Source organism: Protopterus annectens, chromosome 3.part1 (genome assembly GCF_019279795.1).
Source record: "Protopterus annectens isolate FY-2018-M chromosome 3.part1, PAN1.0, whole genome shotgun sequence".
In the NCBI taxonomy this organism is placed as follows: Eukaryota; Metazoa; Chordata; order Ceratodontiformes; family Protopteridae; genus Protopterus; species Protopterus annectens.
This window is the reverse complement of record NC_056732.1, coordinates 374,090,030-374,108,905: the sequence shown is the minus strand read 5'-3', so window position 1 is coordinate 374,108,905 and position 18,876 is coordinate 374,090,030. Positions and strand designations below refer to the sequence as shown.

The window sequence follows — 18,876 nt, the reverse complement described above, 5'->3', positions numbered from 1 at the left end:
ACTGTTTGGGCAAGCAAAGAGATACTGGGTATATCAAAGAACTTTTGTATAAATATAAAGTCCACAGTTTAACCATGGAGTGAGCTTTCCTCTACATTGTTAGTAAATGTGTCATGCTTTACCCATCTTTTCCACGTTGTGCAAGATAGTGTAGTATTCTGCATTTTGAACATAAAAGGTTGACTATGGCTGTGGTTCCTTCAGTTCTTTTACTTGTTGGGGTTATTGATGATATGATATTCATATTGTTGCAGTCCTGCTCTTACCTCTATTGCTTGATTGCTTGATGCTGACTGGAGTTGACTGCATTTTTTGTGGGGGGTTGCTTGACTTGTCCATTCTGGGGCCTTGCGGTTTTGCAGCTTGAGTTGTATCTTCCAAGAGTCTCTAATGAGTGAAGAACTGGGTATATGTAAAACAAGTAAAAAGTAACTTTTTAACCATGCTGTGAGCTCCCTGCCTAGATATTAGTAAATGTTCCACATTTTGCCCATCTGTTCCACCATATGGGGATAGTACTGCATTCCATATTTTGAGGCTGGATAGTTAACTATGGCTATATTTTGTTTAATTCTTTTGCTGGTTGGTGCTATGGAAGTTACAATACTGTCAAACCATACTAAACTGTCTGAAAAAGAAGAAGCTTCATCTTAAGTATTTAATGATAAATAATTTAAATTATCTCATTAATTAAAACTACAACTTCTTAAAGTCTTCGGCTGAGACTTGTTCATAGACATTTATAATAAAATTCAGAGAATCATGATTGCTTCATTTAAAATCCCGCACCTCCAAAAAAGTATTCAAATCCTGGAATGAATTATTGTGACAAGACATTCTCTTTTGATTGCTCCCAATACCTCTCAACTCTCTCTGTTTGCAGAATGCTCCTGATTTTACTTCAAATGCTTGTCCTATCCCTCATAACATTTTGATTTTCCAGTAACTCACTTGTGAAATACAGTCATTAATGCCTGCCAATCATTAGAGTTGTATACCTCTTATTATTCAAAAATGCATATTTATGCAAAACATGTTCTATTAACTTTTAAGTGAATTAGAGTTGTTGTATCTTTCGGCTTTTCCCGGTTAGGGGTCGCCACAGCGGAACTCCGGTCCGCTAATGATTGGCAGTAGATTTTTACGTACTGACTTGCCAGGCCTGACGCACAACCTTCAACGAAGGTATGCCCATTCACGCATGTCTCCACACAGAAGACGCTTTAGCTGAGAATTGAACAGGACGTCTTACTGTGAGGCGACAACGCTACCATTTAAAAATTGCTCCTGATTTTATCACCCTCATTATTTTTGGCTTTGTCCAGAATTCTTAACCATATAAGTTGAGGAGTATGGTGTTACCCCAAAACATTTCAGATCTAAATTATTTCTAATGGAGTTATTTCAGCAAACCAGAACTGGAGTACTGCATTTGTTTGGTGCAGTTTTTGTCTTTATTAGTACCGTTTTCCTTGAAGGTGGCTGTAAAATGTAAGTGTGTTTCCTTGCATTTTCAGTAGCTCAACCGTTATCCTACTTGCTGTCAGTGCAGAAGGCTGTAGATTTTATTCCCACACCAGGTACTTGAGTTTATTTTTCTAATACTGAGACTGACTGCAGTGCAATGTATGGGGTTATTGGTCTCTTGGGTGTGTCATACTTTGAACGAGACATTAAGCCGAGGTTGCCTGAGGTGGTTGTAGCTCAGGTGGATGTAAAAAAATCCCATGGTACCTATCAAAAAGAGTAGGGATAGTTCCCAAGTGTCCTGGCCAAATTTCCCCTTGTCAGTTTGATTAATACCTCAGGTCTCTCCTGAAAAGAGGCTATTGGCCTAGTGGGACTAACCCAGTGAATGAAAAGTATAAATAAATAAATTATCCTTGCCACCATATCTCCACTATAGTTTCATAGGTATATACTATAATGTCAGCCACTGGGGTCTTTATAAGCCTGGTCATGAATATGAATTGTATCACACAGGTTTATATGCCTTAGAGGTTATTTTTAAGGGGTATATATGGGCTAGGACAAGATTTACAGGCTGCCTCTTTCCATAACAGCCATAGGTCCTAGACCTGGGGTGTATTTCTGATTTTCCATCCACTAGTCCAGCTTTCTCATGAAGAGGGTTAAGGAAAACCTCTTCTTCACATAGATAGGAAACCTGTTCCAGTGAAGCGGAATTGTCTGAGACACATAACTGTCCCTCCAATGTCATAAGAAAAGTTTAAATCCCTAGATTGAGCAATTCTGATGCTATTCATTTTGTGGATATGCAAAAGATCCATCAGAGTGGGATCCAAGGATGCCTTGTATGTGAGGGATAGATCGCCTCTCAACAGTCTATAGGAAATAGAGTATAGACACAAGGATTTGAGGCAATCTGCATAGGACATGCTGTTTATGTCCTGTATTCTTTTTGTGAGGAATCTCTGTGGACTTCCCAGTTGTTGCATGTGTCTGGTTAGGTACATACCGAATGGGGGCATTGCCTTCAGTGATGGCCTGATGGAGGCTGATGGCTTCCTTGGACTAGATGCATGCTCATGCTTACATGTTGAGCAACACAGAATGATTTCCTTACTGCTTTAGACTCATGTTGGTCAATAACCAGGTTACGATCTACATATGTACCCAAATCCCTGACTGCTGGTTCTACTCTTAAGGGTGTGTTATCGATGAGGTCATTTCCTAGGGTGGCTGACTCTCCAAAGGGTACTATTATACATTTCTTGGCAATGAGTTTCAAGCCTTGGCTTTGGCACCAGTCATTTGTCTGTGTTAGTCCTTCCTGTAGGATGTTAGTGTCTGGGGGGGATTTTATGACTGTTCCTAGTTTGTAGTCATCTGCGGACTTGGTTAGTCAGAGGCCCTTGACTTTGGCCTTGACTTCCAAGAAGTAGATGCCAAAAAGAAGCAGATCTAGCAGAGAATCTTGAGGGACTCTTCTAGTCATTGGCCTCTTTGTGGATGCAGTTTCCATATTTTTATTTTTTATTTAACATTTGTTTACTGGGAAAGTCCAATTTGGAATGAAGCCAATTTTCAGCAGAGACCTAGGGAGAAACACTCCAGATGCATGTCTTTGCAACGGGTCTATATGATACGGGGCTTTTCATATATTCGAAATTCCAAAATATCGAACACCATAAGCTTAAACTTGGAATTTCGAAATATGATAACATTGAGCACTCAGAATAGCGAATTTTTTCCCAGGGAAAAAAAATTAGCTGTTCTGAGAAACATACACACAACAAAAGCACACCAAAATAAATAAACCACACACATACACTTAACAAAACCCTACGTCTAACCCTACACTAAACCGTACATGCATTCCTATCTATCTACTAACCTTAATCCGCACCCTAACCCTAAGGTTCGTAACTTTCGCACACTTACCCTACGAAACTATACACAAACAAACTAATTAATACACACACATACACTTAACAGAACCCTACTTCCAGCCCTACACTAAACCATACATATATTCCTACCTATCCACTTACCTTAACCTGCACCCTAACCCTAAGGTCCGTAACTATCGCACCACAGTGGAGGAAATAGCAAAGCCACGGAACGCCCACCGAAATCTTGCCTTAGGTAAGAATTCAATGTTTTGGGGCTTCACTATTTTCATCCTTCGATGTAGTGGGTTCGATATTATAACATTCGAAGTTTTACAGCTTTGATGTTATAATATAGACCCTTTGCAACATGGGAGGAAACCAGAGTACCTGGAGGAATCCCACACTAATGCAGGGAGGACATGCAGACTCCACACAGAAGGCACCCCAGTTGGGAATTGAAGTAGAGAACCTCTTGCTGTGAGACAATAGTGCTACTTCTGCACCACTGCACCATCCAAGGTATCCTAACGTCCAGGGTCCTATCTGAAAGCCATCTGGCTATTCAGCTCATAACAAAGGAGTTTATGCCTATATCCATGAGTCTATTTACAATGCCCAAGTTGGGTATTGTATCAAATGCTTTATCCAGGAGGTCAAGATAGGCAATATGTACCATTCTGACCTTATCCATTGCCTTGGCGACCTTCCCCAAAGAAGTCCATCAGGCTGAATAAGCATGATTTGCCTTTGACAAATTGGTTTGATATAGGTTGGATCCAGTGTTTGAAAGTTTTCTATGTCCTTATTAATAATTTCCTTTATAATTCCTTCCATGGTTTTTGGTCTGTAGTTCTTGGGGTTCATTGATGGCTCATCCTTGTGAAGAGGAATGGCTGTTGCAGTTCTCCATTTCTTAGGCACAAAGCCTGTCTGGAGGCTAAGGTTAAACTCCAGTGCTCCCAATAGGTCATATTTCAAGATATTTAAGAGGCATCCTGGGATATTACTGGCACCTATCGATGCAGTGGTTTTGGTCTTAGACAGTGCATCTAGGACCTGCTACCTACTGATTGTGGGGGTGGGGTGGCTGGGGGCCACTGGGAGTAAAATTAGACCTGCATTTGTCAGCTGGCAGATTTACTATTTCTTGTGGCTCTGTGTAGGCGGATTAATTTCAATCAGTTCTGAACACTGCTGGGTGTTGCCTTTTAGCTTTTGGACATAGCTAGAGAAAGCCTTGTGGTTGTCAATTGCCTGGGAGATGATTTTTACCTCAAATTTGGCTTTAGTAGACTTAGATGTAACTTTCCCTCTTTGTTTAGATTGATGAGACTGTTTTATTATGCTGAGCATAGCACTCCCTAGTCTTGGCTGTGACGTTTGTCTTTTGTTTTACAACCTGTTTATATTTGGATTCCATCAGGGTGGTTGTTTTTCAGTTCGTTCTGTGCATATTTCTTGTATGCACAGCTGTCTGTTTACATTTATTGACATGATTGTACAGGATTTCTGTGAACAATTCTGCATAGATAGCTGTATTGCCTGAGTTTGGAGAGGCTTGAAATTTTGACAGGTTATAACTTAGTGGTAGGAAGTTTGCCTTAGAATAGTTCCTATATGTTACAGGGTTAGCGTGGCACTGAACTGATTTTTATTATGAAGGATGCAGCTTTGTGGTCTGACCTTAGCAGAAAGGACACTACACTGGAGGGTACAGCATTTTCACATATTTGTGAGTGTCAGGTCGAGTATGTTTCCACCCCTAGTGGGCTTAAAGACTATCTGGTTCAAGTTGTTTATGTGTGAAAGTCCAGGAATATCTAGGCCTGTAAGTCTGGGGTCATGTAAGTATCCCAGTTTATAGTGGGGTTGTTTAAGTTGCCCATGAATATGTCACTGCGCTGGATGGTGAGAGCCTCCAGTAAATCCCAGTATGAGTTATGGGTTTCTTGTGTCATAGAAGCTGACCTATAGCTTTTAAGGATATGATATGAGACTTTGAATATAGAAATCTAGACATGGAGAACCTCAGACAGATTATCCTGTTTAACTAGTCTTGAGGTGAGTTTGTTGTTGATATAGATTGAAACACCCCCACTTTTGGTCCGTGTCTCTGCAGTAGCTGGCCTGAATGTGCGGAAAGCGTTGTAGCCCTGCATTGCCAGGGTACTCTCCATGGCTTTAAACCTTGTCTAAGTAACTGCACAGATGGCCTAGTTCTCCAGGGTGAGGAGAGCCTGAACAGAGTGGTGTCTTGTTTACTCTCCATACATTGAGCAGTTAACACCTTTAGATTCTCTTGTGTTGGTTTTGCTACATCTGAAAGTTTGTCAATTTGGCATTGCCTAAAAAAGCATTATGGGTGAGGGCAATGTTTTAGCCAGTATTTAAAAGTGTGGAGGGGAGGTGCAGATCATCATTGGCAAAGCAACATTATCTGTTGACCATATTTTCCCATGTTGATATTGGAATGCTATCAGTAACTAAGCTAATTACTGAAGCCAGTCTTCTTTTGTTCGCATTGTGGAATCATCCTTGGTGAAAGTAAAATGCTGCTCAGTGTTAGACACATAACTTGAGTTAGATAATCCATGAAGTCCATAATGTTTCTCTTCAAATAGTCTAGAGAGGTACATCTCAGGTCATTTACACTCACATGGACTACGACTAAGTCATACTGGTACTTATGTTCTAATGATTAGAGTGTGTGGGTGATCTGATGAAATATGGCCCTTGACAGACAACTACCCATGATTCTTTCTTTATTCAGCAAGGTAGGTGAGACATCTGTATGTCTCACAATGGAGTCTCCTGTGATTGAAATACTGGGGATTTATGTCATCTGATCGACTTTTTAAATAGTCAGATTTCATAGGTTCATAGGTTAGTACTAGATTAACTGCCCTTGTGGGCCATTTTAAGCCTAGCCAGTTACTCCATGTGAGAATCAAACCCTGCATGTTGTGCCTATAAGGTGACTACTTTAACCACTGCACCATTTTCCCACCCCAAATAAACAGCCTTGCAGGTTTTGAACCCAGGACCCTATACACTATAGTCACAGTAGTTAACCACCAAGCCATCACATCATAAAAGTCAAACATATGTAAAAACTCAAAACAGCATTTTAGCCGGGGAGGGCAAGCCTCCCTGCACCCCACAAACCCCCTGGTAATTATATATATATATATATATATATATATATATACAAAAAATATATATATATATATATATATATATATATATATATATATATATATATATATTTACCAACTCCGAGATCGCATTACAGTGGGGAAAAGGGCATATTTTCCTATCTCCACTGTACCACAATCTTAAGACAATTTGCTGTTTAAGTGAATGGGGTTACGTTTAACTTTTTAAATAGTCAGTCATATGAGTTCAATCAGGTTTACAATAAAAACTTTGAAACTGCATCAGTTGACCAGCATGTGGTCGACTTGCAGTTTTCAAGTCGGCAGAATGTCGAACCCAAATTGATCAACTACACTACAGCGAACGGGTAGGGTAATTCGAGCATTTGGGTTCGACATTGGTGCAGGGGGATTATGGTTCAGTGAGGAACAGGGAATTAGCCCCTTTCCTCACTGTAGTGCGATCTCGGAGTTGGTATATTTAATGTGCAGGTGGTGTGGGGGGCATAACCCCCCCCTGTAAAATAGTAGAATTAATGTACCGCTGACTGTACAGTTTAACAGTACGTTAATGTGCATAGCAGGAGGTGATTGATGTCACCTCCTGCTATGTTGAATATATCGAATCATGGTTGTCGATGTATTCATTTTCGCTTAGGTTTGCTTTTTGGCTTTCCAAATTCAGCATTTCAGGTCGACATTCTAAACAGTCGACCGAAGCATATTTGAAATGCCAATAGTAAACTGAAATTCATTTATTTTAAAAATCAATATTTTAATGTTGACCTAAATATTGGGTAGCATGTTGGCTTGCCTGATGAGCTTTGTAGCTGAGGCTGCTCAGGAGGTGGCCGCACATGTTCTGTTGGGTGTTGTTTTGATGGAGTGCTTTTGGGGTTGCTGAGGTTTCTTTTTGTAGGACGAAAGTCAAGGACTTCTGTTGTAATGCTTGCATTACTGACAACCTGTTTGTTTTGAGTGCTTTTGTGTGAGAGTCTTTCCTCCAATAACATTGTGTAATTACATCTCTCACTTACTGCATCCATTTCTCTAAGGATTAGTTAGTTTTATGTGAACATGAGATAATTCCTACATTATTTCAGGATACCCATATCTAACAAGCTGATGGCAGAGAAATTGGTAAAGTGCCCATCTATGTTGTGAGGTCTTTTAGGTGAACTACAAAGAGGAGATGCAGTAAGCTAACTTAAGAGCTGTGAGGATAGAAACTACACCAAGGCCATACATGACGAAGTCGTGTGGCAGTGCTTATCAGCACACAACCAAGTTGTTCTTTGTCCAGCTGAGTATTGGATAAAGTTACAGGAGGTGCTTTATAGGGAACATTTCATTTCTAAGTGCATGTGTCTGTACAAGGCACTGCTAAACACCACTGCATAATGAGCAGTGAAATTTATATACTCAAATAACAAGCCCTCTGGCCAGTGAAATGGTTTCACTTTAAGCCTCCCTATGTGTTTCTCAACCTGGAAGGACCAGACTACTGCAGCTAGAATTATAGTCTCAGTCATCTTAATACAAAAACACACTTTAATTAGTTAAAAGTGAAAAGTACCAGAAATAAATCAAAATCTACTTACAACATGTAACAAGGTAATTTTAAGTCACAGAAGCCAGCAATGAGGAATACGTAGTTTAAGGTGATTTCAAAGCACATTAGCAGTATGTAGACCAAGGAAAAGTAAATACATTTTACAGTGATAAAATGCAGAAAACTGCAATAAAATAATGTGGGAAAGTAGCAATTTTTAGAAATAGCTTAGAAAAGTGCAGAGTTTCAATTTAAAGCACTTATGTTAGCCTGGATGGCACCAGATGCAAGTCAAACACTCTTAGAGGACATATCATATGAGGACGTCAAGCATTGAGATCAGTGAAACAGAGCCAAGTGCTGAGCAAATACTCCAAATTTATAGACTCTAAGAAAAGTGACTAAACCAACTAAAAATCCCTCTGGCCAATGAAACACCCTCCCTGTGTGTTTCCCAAGTCATATAGACCAGATTACATTTCTACTGTCCCTAGAATTACAGTCCCAATCTTCTTAATGTAAAAACACACTTTAGTTAGCCAATAGTGAAAGGTATCAGATACAAATCAAACAATTGTCTATAACAAATAAGTCTCACTTTAGGTATCCTTGTCTATTTCCCAACTTTGGACAGGCCAGGATGCTTTTCTACCAGGACTAGAATTGCAGTCCCAGTCTTAATGTAAAAACACACTTTAGTTATGCAAGCTTCAAGAAGTAATTTTGACTTTATGTCTTCTTGTGTGTGTCCCAGCTTGGACAGACCAGACTACCTTTCTTCTCCCAAGAGAATAACAGTTCCAGTGTTCTTAATGTAAAAACAGACTTTAGTTAGCCAAAAAGTGAAAATGCACTAAAAACAAATCAAACAATTGGTTACAAGTAATTACAAGGGGATGCAAAGTCAGACAGGCCAGCAATGAGGAACAGACACTTTAAAGCGATTTCAAAGCATACTAACAGTCTAAGAGGAGAACATTTCCAGTGTCATTTGTCAGTACCCAGTAAGATGAACAGAGGAGATAAGTCTGAGAGGAGCTTCCAGGTCCAGGAATACAGAAGATGAGACTGGAAGAAGCTACCAAGGTCAGATATATATAGTGTGTGTAGGGGGGGGAGCAGCTGAGAAGCCTCCAATTTTAAAAGCACAACAGAAAAGGGTGGATGGGGAAAAACAAGACCGATTTACATGGTAAGGTAAGTACAGTAGTTTAAACTTGGCCAACTTCTTTGAGTCAGTCACCAGAGCTGTGGATGAAGGCAAGGTGGTTCATACAGCCTACCTTGATCTGGCCAAGGCCTTTTCTGCTATTCCCCACTCAGGAATCATAGAAAAACTCACTAAGCTTGGCATCAACCCTTATATCACTAGGTGGGTTGCAAACTGGCTCACAGGTAGAACCCACAGTGTGAAAGTAGTTGACTCCCAAGTCAGACTGCAGACTAGTCACGAGTGGAGTCCCACAAGGTTCAGTCCTGGGTCCTCTCCTGTTTGGTATCTACTTTTCTGAAGTCCAAGCCAACACGAAGGGACTCTGGCTGACAACATTTGCAGACAATTGCAAGTTGGGAGCTATTATTAACTCCCCAAGTGATGTTGACATCCTACAGAAAGGCCTCACTGAGACCAACGACTGGTGTCAGAACCATGGCCTCAAGCTCAATGCCAAAAATTTGTCATCATCCCCTTTGGAAAAAACTCAGTTCCCATGAATTACCACATTAATGGTAGTCCACTGAACACTTATTTATTTATTTATTTATTTATTTGCAGTTGGTTTACCAGGATAGTCCAAAAAAAAAAAAAAAACAGACACACAAAATAGGTACAAACAAACCAGAGGGCAGGAATAAGAGGTAGAGTTGTTTTGTTATAAATGAATGTAGTTATGAAGGGAATGATAAGATAAAATAGGCTTTTATTGAATAGCTTAAGAATGATGAAGGATTAGAGTTCCATATTTTTTTATGATATGAGAACAGGAACATTCCCACATTGCAACTTTAGATGTGTGTGTAGAGAAGTTTAGTTAGGAGCAGACTGTGTGAGATAGTATAAACACTGAAGGCGTTATAGGAGATCTGGGAACACAGGTTGACAGCAACCTCTCTTTTTACCACCACATTGCCACTGTGGTCAGAAAGTCCTTCTATGTGGCACATCTCATTGCTAAGGGTTTTACATACAGGAAGAGAGGTCATTGTCTCCCTCTACTCTTCCCTCATTAGGTCAGTCATTGAGTACAATGCACCATTTGGCATGTACCTCACTAAACACCTGCAACAACTGGAGAGGCTGCAAAAGTATCTCACAAAGTGGATCCCAGGCCTTAAACGTTTCTCTTATATTGACAGACTTAAAAAACAATTCTCTGTCTCATATCACCTACTTAGAGGCGATCTGTGCTTGACTAACAAAGCCATGCCTGACCCAGCTCTATTAGAAATGCTACATCTAAAGAAATCCCAATCCCTTCACACCACATGCTCCAGAGACCTCAACCTCATTACCACAATCAACAAAACATGCTGGAGGGACAGGTTCATAATCCAGAGACTGCCCATGCTATGGAATAGACTTCCTATACATGTCAATCAGAGCACTTCACTGGCCCTCTTCAAGAGAAATCTTGATGAGTGGATGGGAAATAGAAAATTCACCCCAGGGATCACTCCAGTGGCTTTACTCGACAGAGGCACTGGGAACTAAGGTAGGGTGGCATGATGCCAGGGTAATCCTATGGGCTAGGCTTGTAAAGGCTCCAGGGCCCTTAGCCTAGTACACACCTATGAACCTTTGAACCTATGAAATGTAGTTTAAACATACTTCCCTGGATGCAAAACAAAGTCCAAATGTTTTGTTTCCAAGCTCCCAAAAAATCCAAAGACTAAGATGGCTTACTGCTACTGTAATATAAAATAACAAGGGGCTGGGTTTAATTACCACAAGCTCTAGTTACAACTCGCACAGCTGGACAAAGCTGGCTTTTTCCTCAAAGTTTGAAAAGTGACTAAAACACAGAGTTAGATGAGCAATGGTGATAGCCCAGTTAAGAGATCAGGAAAATAACATTGATACTTTAAAACCTAAGTCAATTTACAGCTGTAGCTTGAGATTCAGAAGAGAGCTAGTAAAAATGTAATAAAATGAGAGCCTACTGAGAACTGATTTGAACACCTAGGCACAGCATAGAAACAACTAAGGTTACCACCTATCCCTGTTTGTGTAGCACAGTCCGTATTTGGATGGTTATGTCCTGTGGAGAAAAAAAAAACTAAAAATAGCAACTGTCCAGTGATTTTAGGATAAAAAGTATTTCCTAGGTTTTCTATAATAGTAGCATGAAACAATTATTTTGTGTCTGAAACATCTAAATGTTATATGAAACAGCACGAGCAATTCAAATGCTACAAGAGTAAGCTTTTATTTTAGCAAAAAAAAAAAAAAAGCTCTGCCCTTTGCTCTAGGTTTAGGTATATTTTTGTCCTCCAAACTCACATTTCTACAAAAAAAAGTCCCACTTTAGGAATCTGGAAAGGTGGTAGCCCTAGAAACAACTTAAAAAGCATTGCTGACTATTAAGCACTACAACTATAAAATGCCTTCAGTTAATAGCTTTAACTTCAGATTCCGAACATATACAAACAGGAACCAGACAAAACTAATTTAAATGGTAAGATAAACACTGTAGTTTAAATATGGTTTATGTGTACTTCCCTGAATGCAAAATGGAGTCCAAATGCTTTGTTTCTAAACTTCCAAGCATCCAAAGACTAAGATGGCTGACTGCTTCTGTAATAAAAAATACTATATTTCATAATGGGCCAGATTCAATAAAGTATACAATAAGTGTACACTATATGCATACAAGAACATTCTTATAAATTTTTTTTGTGTTTTCTAGTCACTCAGAAAGATTACACTAAGCATCCATGTAGTCTACACTTTGTGGTAACCTTTATGAATCCCTGTCAGTGTTTAAAGCTGCAAGAATATCAGTAGGAAAACTAAAATTAGAAGGAAGAAGGTGTACGTTGCATCAGTGTTGCCTGTTCACTCAGAATGGGTTACACAGTTTACACTTAATGTAGGCATTATTGAATCCCTCTTTGCACTCTGACTTTTTTAATGTATTAGAATCATTAAGTGGGTTTGGTTATTATATCTCAATGGACCTGCCACTGTAAAGTGATCATGGAAGCTTTTTCTCCCAGAATTCACTCCAAGCCCCCTTTATATGAGTCATGCTTGACATGTGGAATTAAATTTTTTTTAAACTTCCATGTAAATAAAATGGCAGTTGTGTGAGTTACAGGCAGCTTGCACAGTTTCTGGGACTTATTTTTTTCATTTTCACTTTTTTTGCTTGAATTGCTTTTATTTGTTTCTCAGAGCAGGCCTTACCTCTTTAACAGTAGTTGTAAATGCTCAACTAAACAAACTAGCTGAACTGCATATTTTAAGGCTTCCAATTTTTAGTCCATGTGCTGAGAGACCCTCTCCCGCATTCATCCTGAGGTGTTAAAACTATTATTGTAATCCAGGATGTGTTAACTGATTACTCTTGCCTCTACTTCAAAGAACTTTTAACAGACATTTAAACTACTTTGGATTCACCAGTATCTGCAGTGGGGAGATTGTGTTTTATATTGAATGTTGGCAAAATGGGCTATATTTGTTTAAAATATTTTCCTTACAATGCAACACAAAACAAAATGCATTTGACTTTCTATTCTTGAACTTGAGTCAATGATATTTTTTTTTCTTTCCACTGAAGCAAAAATGTTTTTGTGCATGACATTTTCCCACCTCTGTTGTATTGGTAGCTACATCCTTGACTTTTTACACTGTAGCATACCGATAATTCATCCAAAGTGTAATCCTTGAGTATGACAAATTAGCATTTTTTTCTGTATTGTGAACATTGCCAGGATGTGTAAGATTATGACATTCACTGTTTTTATAGGGAAATGGCCTTTTATTTTAAACAGTGGATTGTGGGTGAGTTGTTACCATGTATGATATATTCTATACATTGTGTTATGGTGTTTTGGTATTTTTTCCCCATGTGTCTTATGTATCCCATCAGCTGACTACTGTGCCCCTATTGTATACCTGCAAGAAAAAGAACTTGGAGCCATCACTACCATCATCTCATACTTGCTTAAGCAATAGGAATCCCTCGGCATAAGTACTGAAATGCTATGGGAAATCTTTGCAGAGCCAAATATGCCTAACAAAGATGACAAATGCTTTTTTTAAAATAAAATCTTACCCAGTTTTTGTTCTGATACCTGTTCCATAAAGTGGTGTTTTACAGATGTTTGCTTTATATGTTTGCAATTTCACATCTACAGAGATATCATGTCATTAATGCTAAAGTGAAATTAAACTGAGAATTAAAATGCGTTTTTTACTTGTTTTGGATAGTAAATGCTTTATAATGTATATTTTTTGTTGCCAAACAAAAACAGAGTAATTTTCTCTGCCGTTTTAAACTTTCATCTTTACCATAACTGAAAATAATTCTTCTGTCTTTATCTTCACTGGTAGGGTACTGACTGTCCAATTGTTTATTAGATACTATTTTCTGAGCTGGAGAAAGACACACTATTGCTTAATAAAAGAGACAAAATGCAATTTGTGGTAATCTGTTCATATTTGTAACACAGGCTATATTATAGGAACAGCAACTCACTCCTTAGTGTGTGAGTGTGTGTGTGTGTGTGTGTGTGTGTGTGTGTGTGTGTGTGTGTGTGTGTGTGTGTGTGTGTGTGTGTGTAGGCCTGATGCCTTATACAAGGCCTTAAGTGAGCCACTTATACGAAGAGAAAGTCTTTTAGAATCTGGGCCCATGTCTGATATGACAGCACCTGGCTTTGCTTTGTTCCTCATTAAGTACCCAGGATGTTGACAAATCTCTAGTAAATTCACTCAGTGACATGAGTTATTGCCTACTTTTGTGCCCTAAGTGTGAATAGTCTGGTGTCACATGATGCAATAGGGGTACCTGAAGCATAATCCCCTGGTACTGCTTCAGGTTTCACATTATTGGCCAGATTCATAAAAGCTGAATGGCATCAGGTAGGGTTTTATGCACCACAGAGGGGTAGTCATAGCCTTATGTGATTCCAAGCCATACTAATGACATGGAGTGAGATTGTATAAGAACCCTTATGTGTTCCCTGGTCAACAGTGACACAGCCACTTACCTGTTACATTAATGAGCCCACACCCCAGTCACGCACTGTTCACAAAAAATCACAATCATGTTGGATGCAGTAGGTCCCATAGTATAAGCTATGGACCTCCAGCAACATACAAACAGCAAAAACTGCCATGACTGCAGAAATCCCCCCATCCCTGCTAGTATGTTGTTCAGCAGACAGCTCTGAGCAATGCATTATCATTGTCACTCTGTGAAACCCTATTATAAACCCCACACACACACACACATCTTTGGTGTATGTGAGGAATATCTCTACCAACAGCACAGTCCCTTATAATCCTGACAAACTTGATACTACATAATGGCTCCACCCACACCCATGATGCTCGTGAGATCCTGCCAGTGGCAGCTCACACCATACAAAAGGCAGTGTGCAGGAGGCATACATACATCTACACACTATCTTTATAAATACCATAGCCCAACTTTAGTTTGCATTTTTGTTTTACTGAATTTATAGTAATCGATGTGTAGATTTGTATCAGAACTCCACTGATTTTGATGCTTAACACAAATGGTAATATCTTACTTTTTTTCATAGGTTCTTAAACGTTTGAGTTGCATAGCAAGAAATGGAAACATGTATGTGGTGGCAAACATGCCAACTAAACAAGACTGTAATAAAACTGACCCTAAATGCCCAGCTGATGGAAGATACCAATATAATACTAATGTGGCCTTCAGTGACAACGGTACTCTTGTTGCCCGATACCACAAGCAAAACCTATACAAGGAGATGGAATTCAATACACCACCAGAAGTTGAACATGTCATTTTTGAAACCCCTTTTGCTGGAAAGTTTGGCATGTTTATATGCTTTGATTTACTCTTCTATGAGCCTGCAGTAAGCCTAATTGAGAAATACAATGTGTCACAGATTGTATTTCCAACCGCGTGGATGAATGCTTCTCCTTTTTTATCAGGAGTCCAGTTTCAGCGTGGTTTTGCATCTGCTTTCAGCATTAACCTTTTAGCTGCTAATTTACACATTCCTCAGCAGAGAATGACCAGTAGTGGGCTATACACACCAGATGATTCATTCTATTATTATGATGTAGAAAGCCAGGAAGGCAAATTGACAGTAGCAGAGATTCCTGTAAACCCGGTCAGCCACAACAAGAGTGTTGATGCCTGTAAAACAAGTGATCACTCGCAGTTCACTCCATGCAAAAAATTATCCAGGTGTAATGCTAAAAGATCTGTAGATATTTCTCAGGTAGTATTTCCAATGATTAAGGAAGACAGAAATAATCCACCCACTTTTCATTCAATTATTCATCATGATAACTTTGCTCTTATTCCACTAAAAAAGCCTGCAGGAGAGCTTGAGGTCTGTAGCCAGTCACTTTGCTGTCATGTGTCCTACCATGGTAAATTTTCTGAAAATGAACTCTATGCTCTAGGGGCTTATGATGGTTTCCATAAAAGTAATACTTATTATATACAAGTGTGCACTCTGCTAAAATGTGCTAATGCTAGCTTTGCTTCTTGTGGGGCTCATACTACAATTGCCCACAGCACTATAGACTTTGTTATATGGGGAAATCATAGTACACAGCATGTGTTTCCTGAAATACTCGGTTCTGATGTGATTCCTTTTCTTCCAGATGGAATGGGCTGGAAAAATAAAATATATACCATGTGCAAAAGTGACATGTCTTCTGGCTTGCTGTCTGCTAATTTGTATGGAAGATGGTATGAAAAAGACAATTCATTATAATTTAACCAACTCACTATGAATTATGATGCAATATATATATATATATATATATATATATATATATATATATATATATATATATATATATATGTATATAAAACTTTGAGACAAACATCCTGCACCTTAATGTTATAAATGTGGAATTGGAAAGCATTGTGGCTTATAAAAAATAATAAGCAGTACATAATCATAAGGCAAAGAGCTCTGTTATCTCAGATGACTAAATCCTAGAAACATTCAGAAGCACATTCATTCCTTTCTGCTTTGTTGAGAACTTTGATTAATCTGTAACCTTTTATATGCCTTGATTATTGAGGCATATTTATTTGCCGTCATGTATATGCTTGTTAATAAACTCATTCAGTATATGATTTACATGTAATCTTTGAGTATTTTTGTTCTTGAAGAAGTCCACATAGATTGACACAAATCTTAGGAAATAGTATGCTGATCTGAATAAATGCCACCTGATTTAGAAAGGCACTTCATCTAAAGTAAAGTACCTTCAAAGAGTAAAAGCATGATTTAGTGTTTGTCATCAGAAAATGATAATATTGGAAGTAAACAATTTTTAACTTTGGTTTATATATATATATATATATATATATATATATATATATATATATATATATATATATATAAAATTATATATATTGTTTACTATTAAAATTACAAAAATGAAAATAATTTTATAATGAAATGTAGATATTTTTTGTTGAATCTATGCATTTCCAACTGTGCGGAATGTCAAAAATTGTCAGTAATTGTCAAAAAAGTCGAATTTGACATTTTATGGCAATTACCAAATAAGACATCCTTGATGTGAAGTCCCGTACTCCTATAAAGAGCATCCAAGTTTTAAAGGGGGGCAAGCCTCCCACTACCTATATATTCCAACTCCGGGATTGCACTACAGTGTGGAAAGGGATGAATTTCCTTAACTGCACTGTACCGCGATCTCTGTACAGTTCTTCACATTTATATTAGCGAATGCACAGTGCATTCACTAATATAAACATTCGAACATTGAGAATGCACCCAAATGAAACATTTGAAGATCTGTAGTTCGAATTTTTCATATGTACGTTCTCAACTCGATATAATAATAAACATATATATATATATATATATATATATATATATATATATATATATATACACACACACACATACACACACACACACACACACACACACACACACACACACACACACACACACACACACACACACACACACACACACACACATCTAAACATACTTTGGTTGACAATACAGATGGTTGACAGTTAGGTAAGAAAGGACAATCCCTGGGACTGGGGAATATGCCCTTTTCCCAGGAATTATGCAGTCTTGGAGTAGGAATAAGTAAGTAGCATGGGATGTGAGTGGTGTAGAGGGCACACCCCCTTGCAAAAAACTATTAGTTTTACTTGCATGATCTAAGGATTAGCCTCGAAGTATGCACAAAAGCATGTCAGTATTTGTTGACATAAGAGCGTAAGTGTGTTGAAGTTAGCTTCATTGAAGTAGCAGATGTTTGATAGTTGCTACTATACCCACACACACACACACACACACACACACACACATATATATATATATATATATATTTATATATATATATATATATATATATATACATACACATACACAGTTTATTTGTAAACCAGGTGGTCTGCAAGGCTCTTTTTAACCAATACACCAGCACAAGGCAGTCAATATAGTTTTATTAATGCCAGATTACATTGGATGTGAACATTTGATATCAGTATGAATGTGGTTTTAATAATATTATATTATGCTTAGGTAATATACATGTTAAGTAAAACAGTTTTAGACTGTTTTACAAATGTTTGACTATAGCTGATGGTCTCATCTGTGTGTGTTAGGAGGGAGTGCGTAGGTGCTCTTAACTGTCCCTGATTTTTGCAGAATGCCTCAGATTTTTTGACCCATATTTTGGACATTTCCTTCAAAACCATGTTAATGCAAAGCCTGTTTTCTAACGAGTTTCTAATTGTAAAAAGGCAATGGCTGTGTGACACCAGCTGGTGTACTTTACTATACCTATTTTTAACACAATCAGATGTCTTAAGTGTGCACAGTCAATAAATTGGCTGTAATTTATGAGTATGGGATCGTCTTTGATGAAAATGACTGCATGTAGATGGGAGTTGCTATGCATCTAAAAGTAGCAAGTTGGCCATACTTTTTTTTTTACCTTCCATCACAGTACAACTTCAGAGTTGTGCCCAGTAAGTGACTGTCTGTGGGGGTCCAGGTGTGTGATAGCAACTAATCAACAGTTGAGTGTTGCATCAAGTATGTCACACCAAGTAGTGCTTCCACCAAACAGGGCTTGGTTCTCTGGTTGAGGTTTTGGCTTTTATTCATTCTGTGTGGAGTCTGCAGTTACTCCCTCTATCTATATGGGTCTGTCCATGTGCTTCAGTTTGTTCTCCCACATCCTCAGCTGTATAATGTGTGCATCTGCTTTTAATTTCATCCCAGCCTAACACCAGAGGGGAACACAAGGTGCAGGAAGGCATGCACAATTTCTAGATAAGTTTTATATATCCTTGTAAGCACTTGTCTTCCAAATTTATTGGAGAACTGGTATTTTGTTAGGTTTGAATGTTAAGCTTTAGCTACCAGAAATACTCCTTCTAGAGATCTACACAAGACAACTTCCTCAACATTAACAGAACAGTTTGGAGGGACACGTTTATCTTGCAAGGGAGACTGCTGCTCTGGAACTTCCCACTCCATATAAAACAAAGTTCATCCCTTTCCATACTTAAGCACAACTATGGGTGGGAAACAGAACATTTACCCAGGACTGCTCCTTGTTCTACTAATA

At 38.4% G+C, this 18,876-nt stretch overlaps 1 protein-coding gene across 4 annotated transcripts in view; it reads left to right on the top strand.

Moving 5' to 3' along the window:
* LOC122798130 (biotinidase-like) overlaps window positions 1-16,388 on the top strand; it is a 327,465-nt gene extending 311,077 nt beyond the window's left edge. For all 4 annotated transcript variants that reach the window (XM_044066837.1, XM_044066835.1, XM_044066838.1 and 1 more), the window contains exon 4: window positions 14,835-16,388. In XM_044066837.1, coding sequence (XP_043922772.1) covers window positions 14,835-16,013 — 1,179 coding nt within the window. In that variant the 3' untranslated portion in view covers window positions 16,014-16,388. The remainder of the gene's footprint in view (window positions 1-14,834) is intronic.
* The last annotated feature ends 2,488 nt before the right edge of the window (window positions 16,389-18,876 follow it).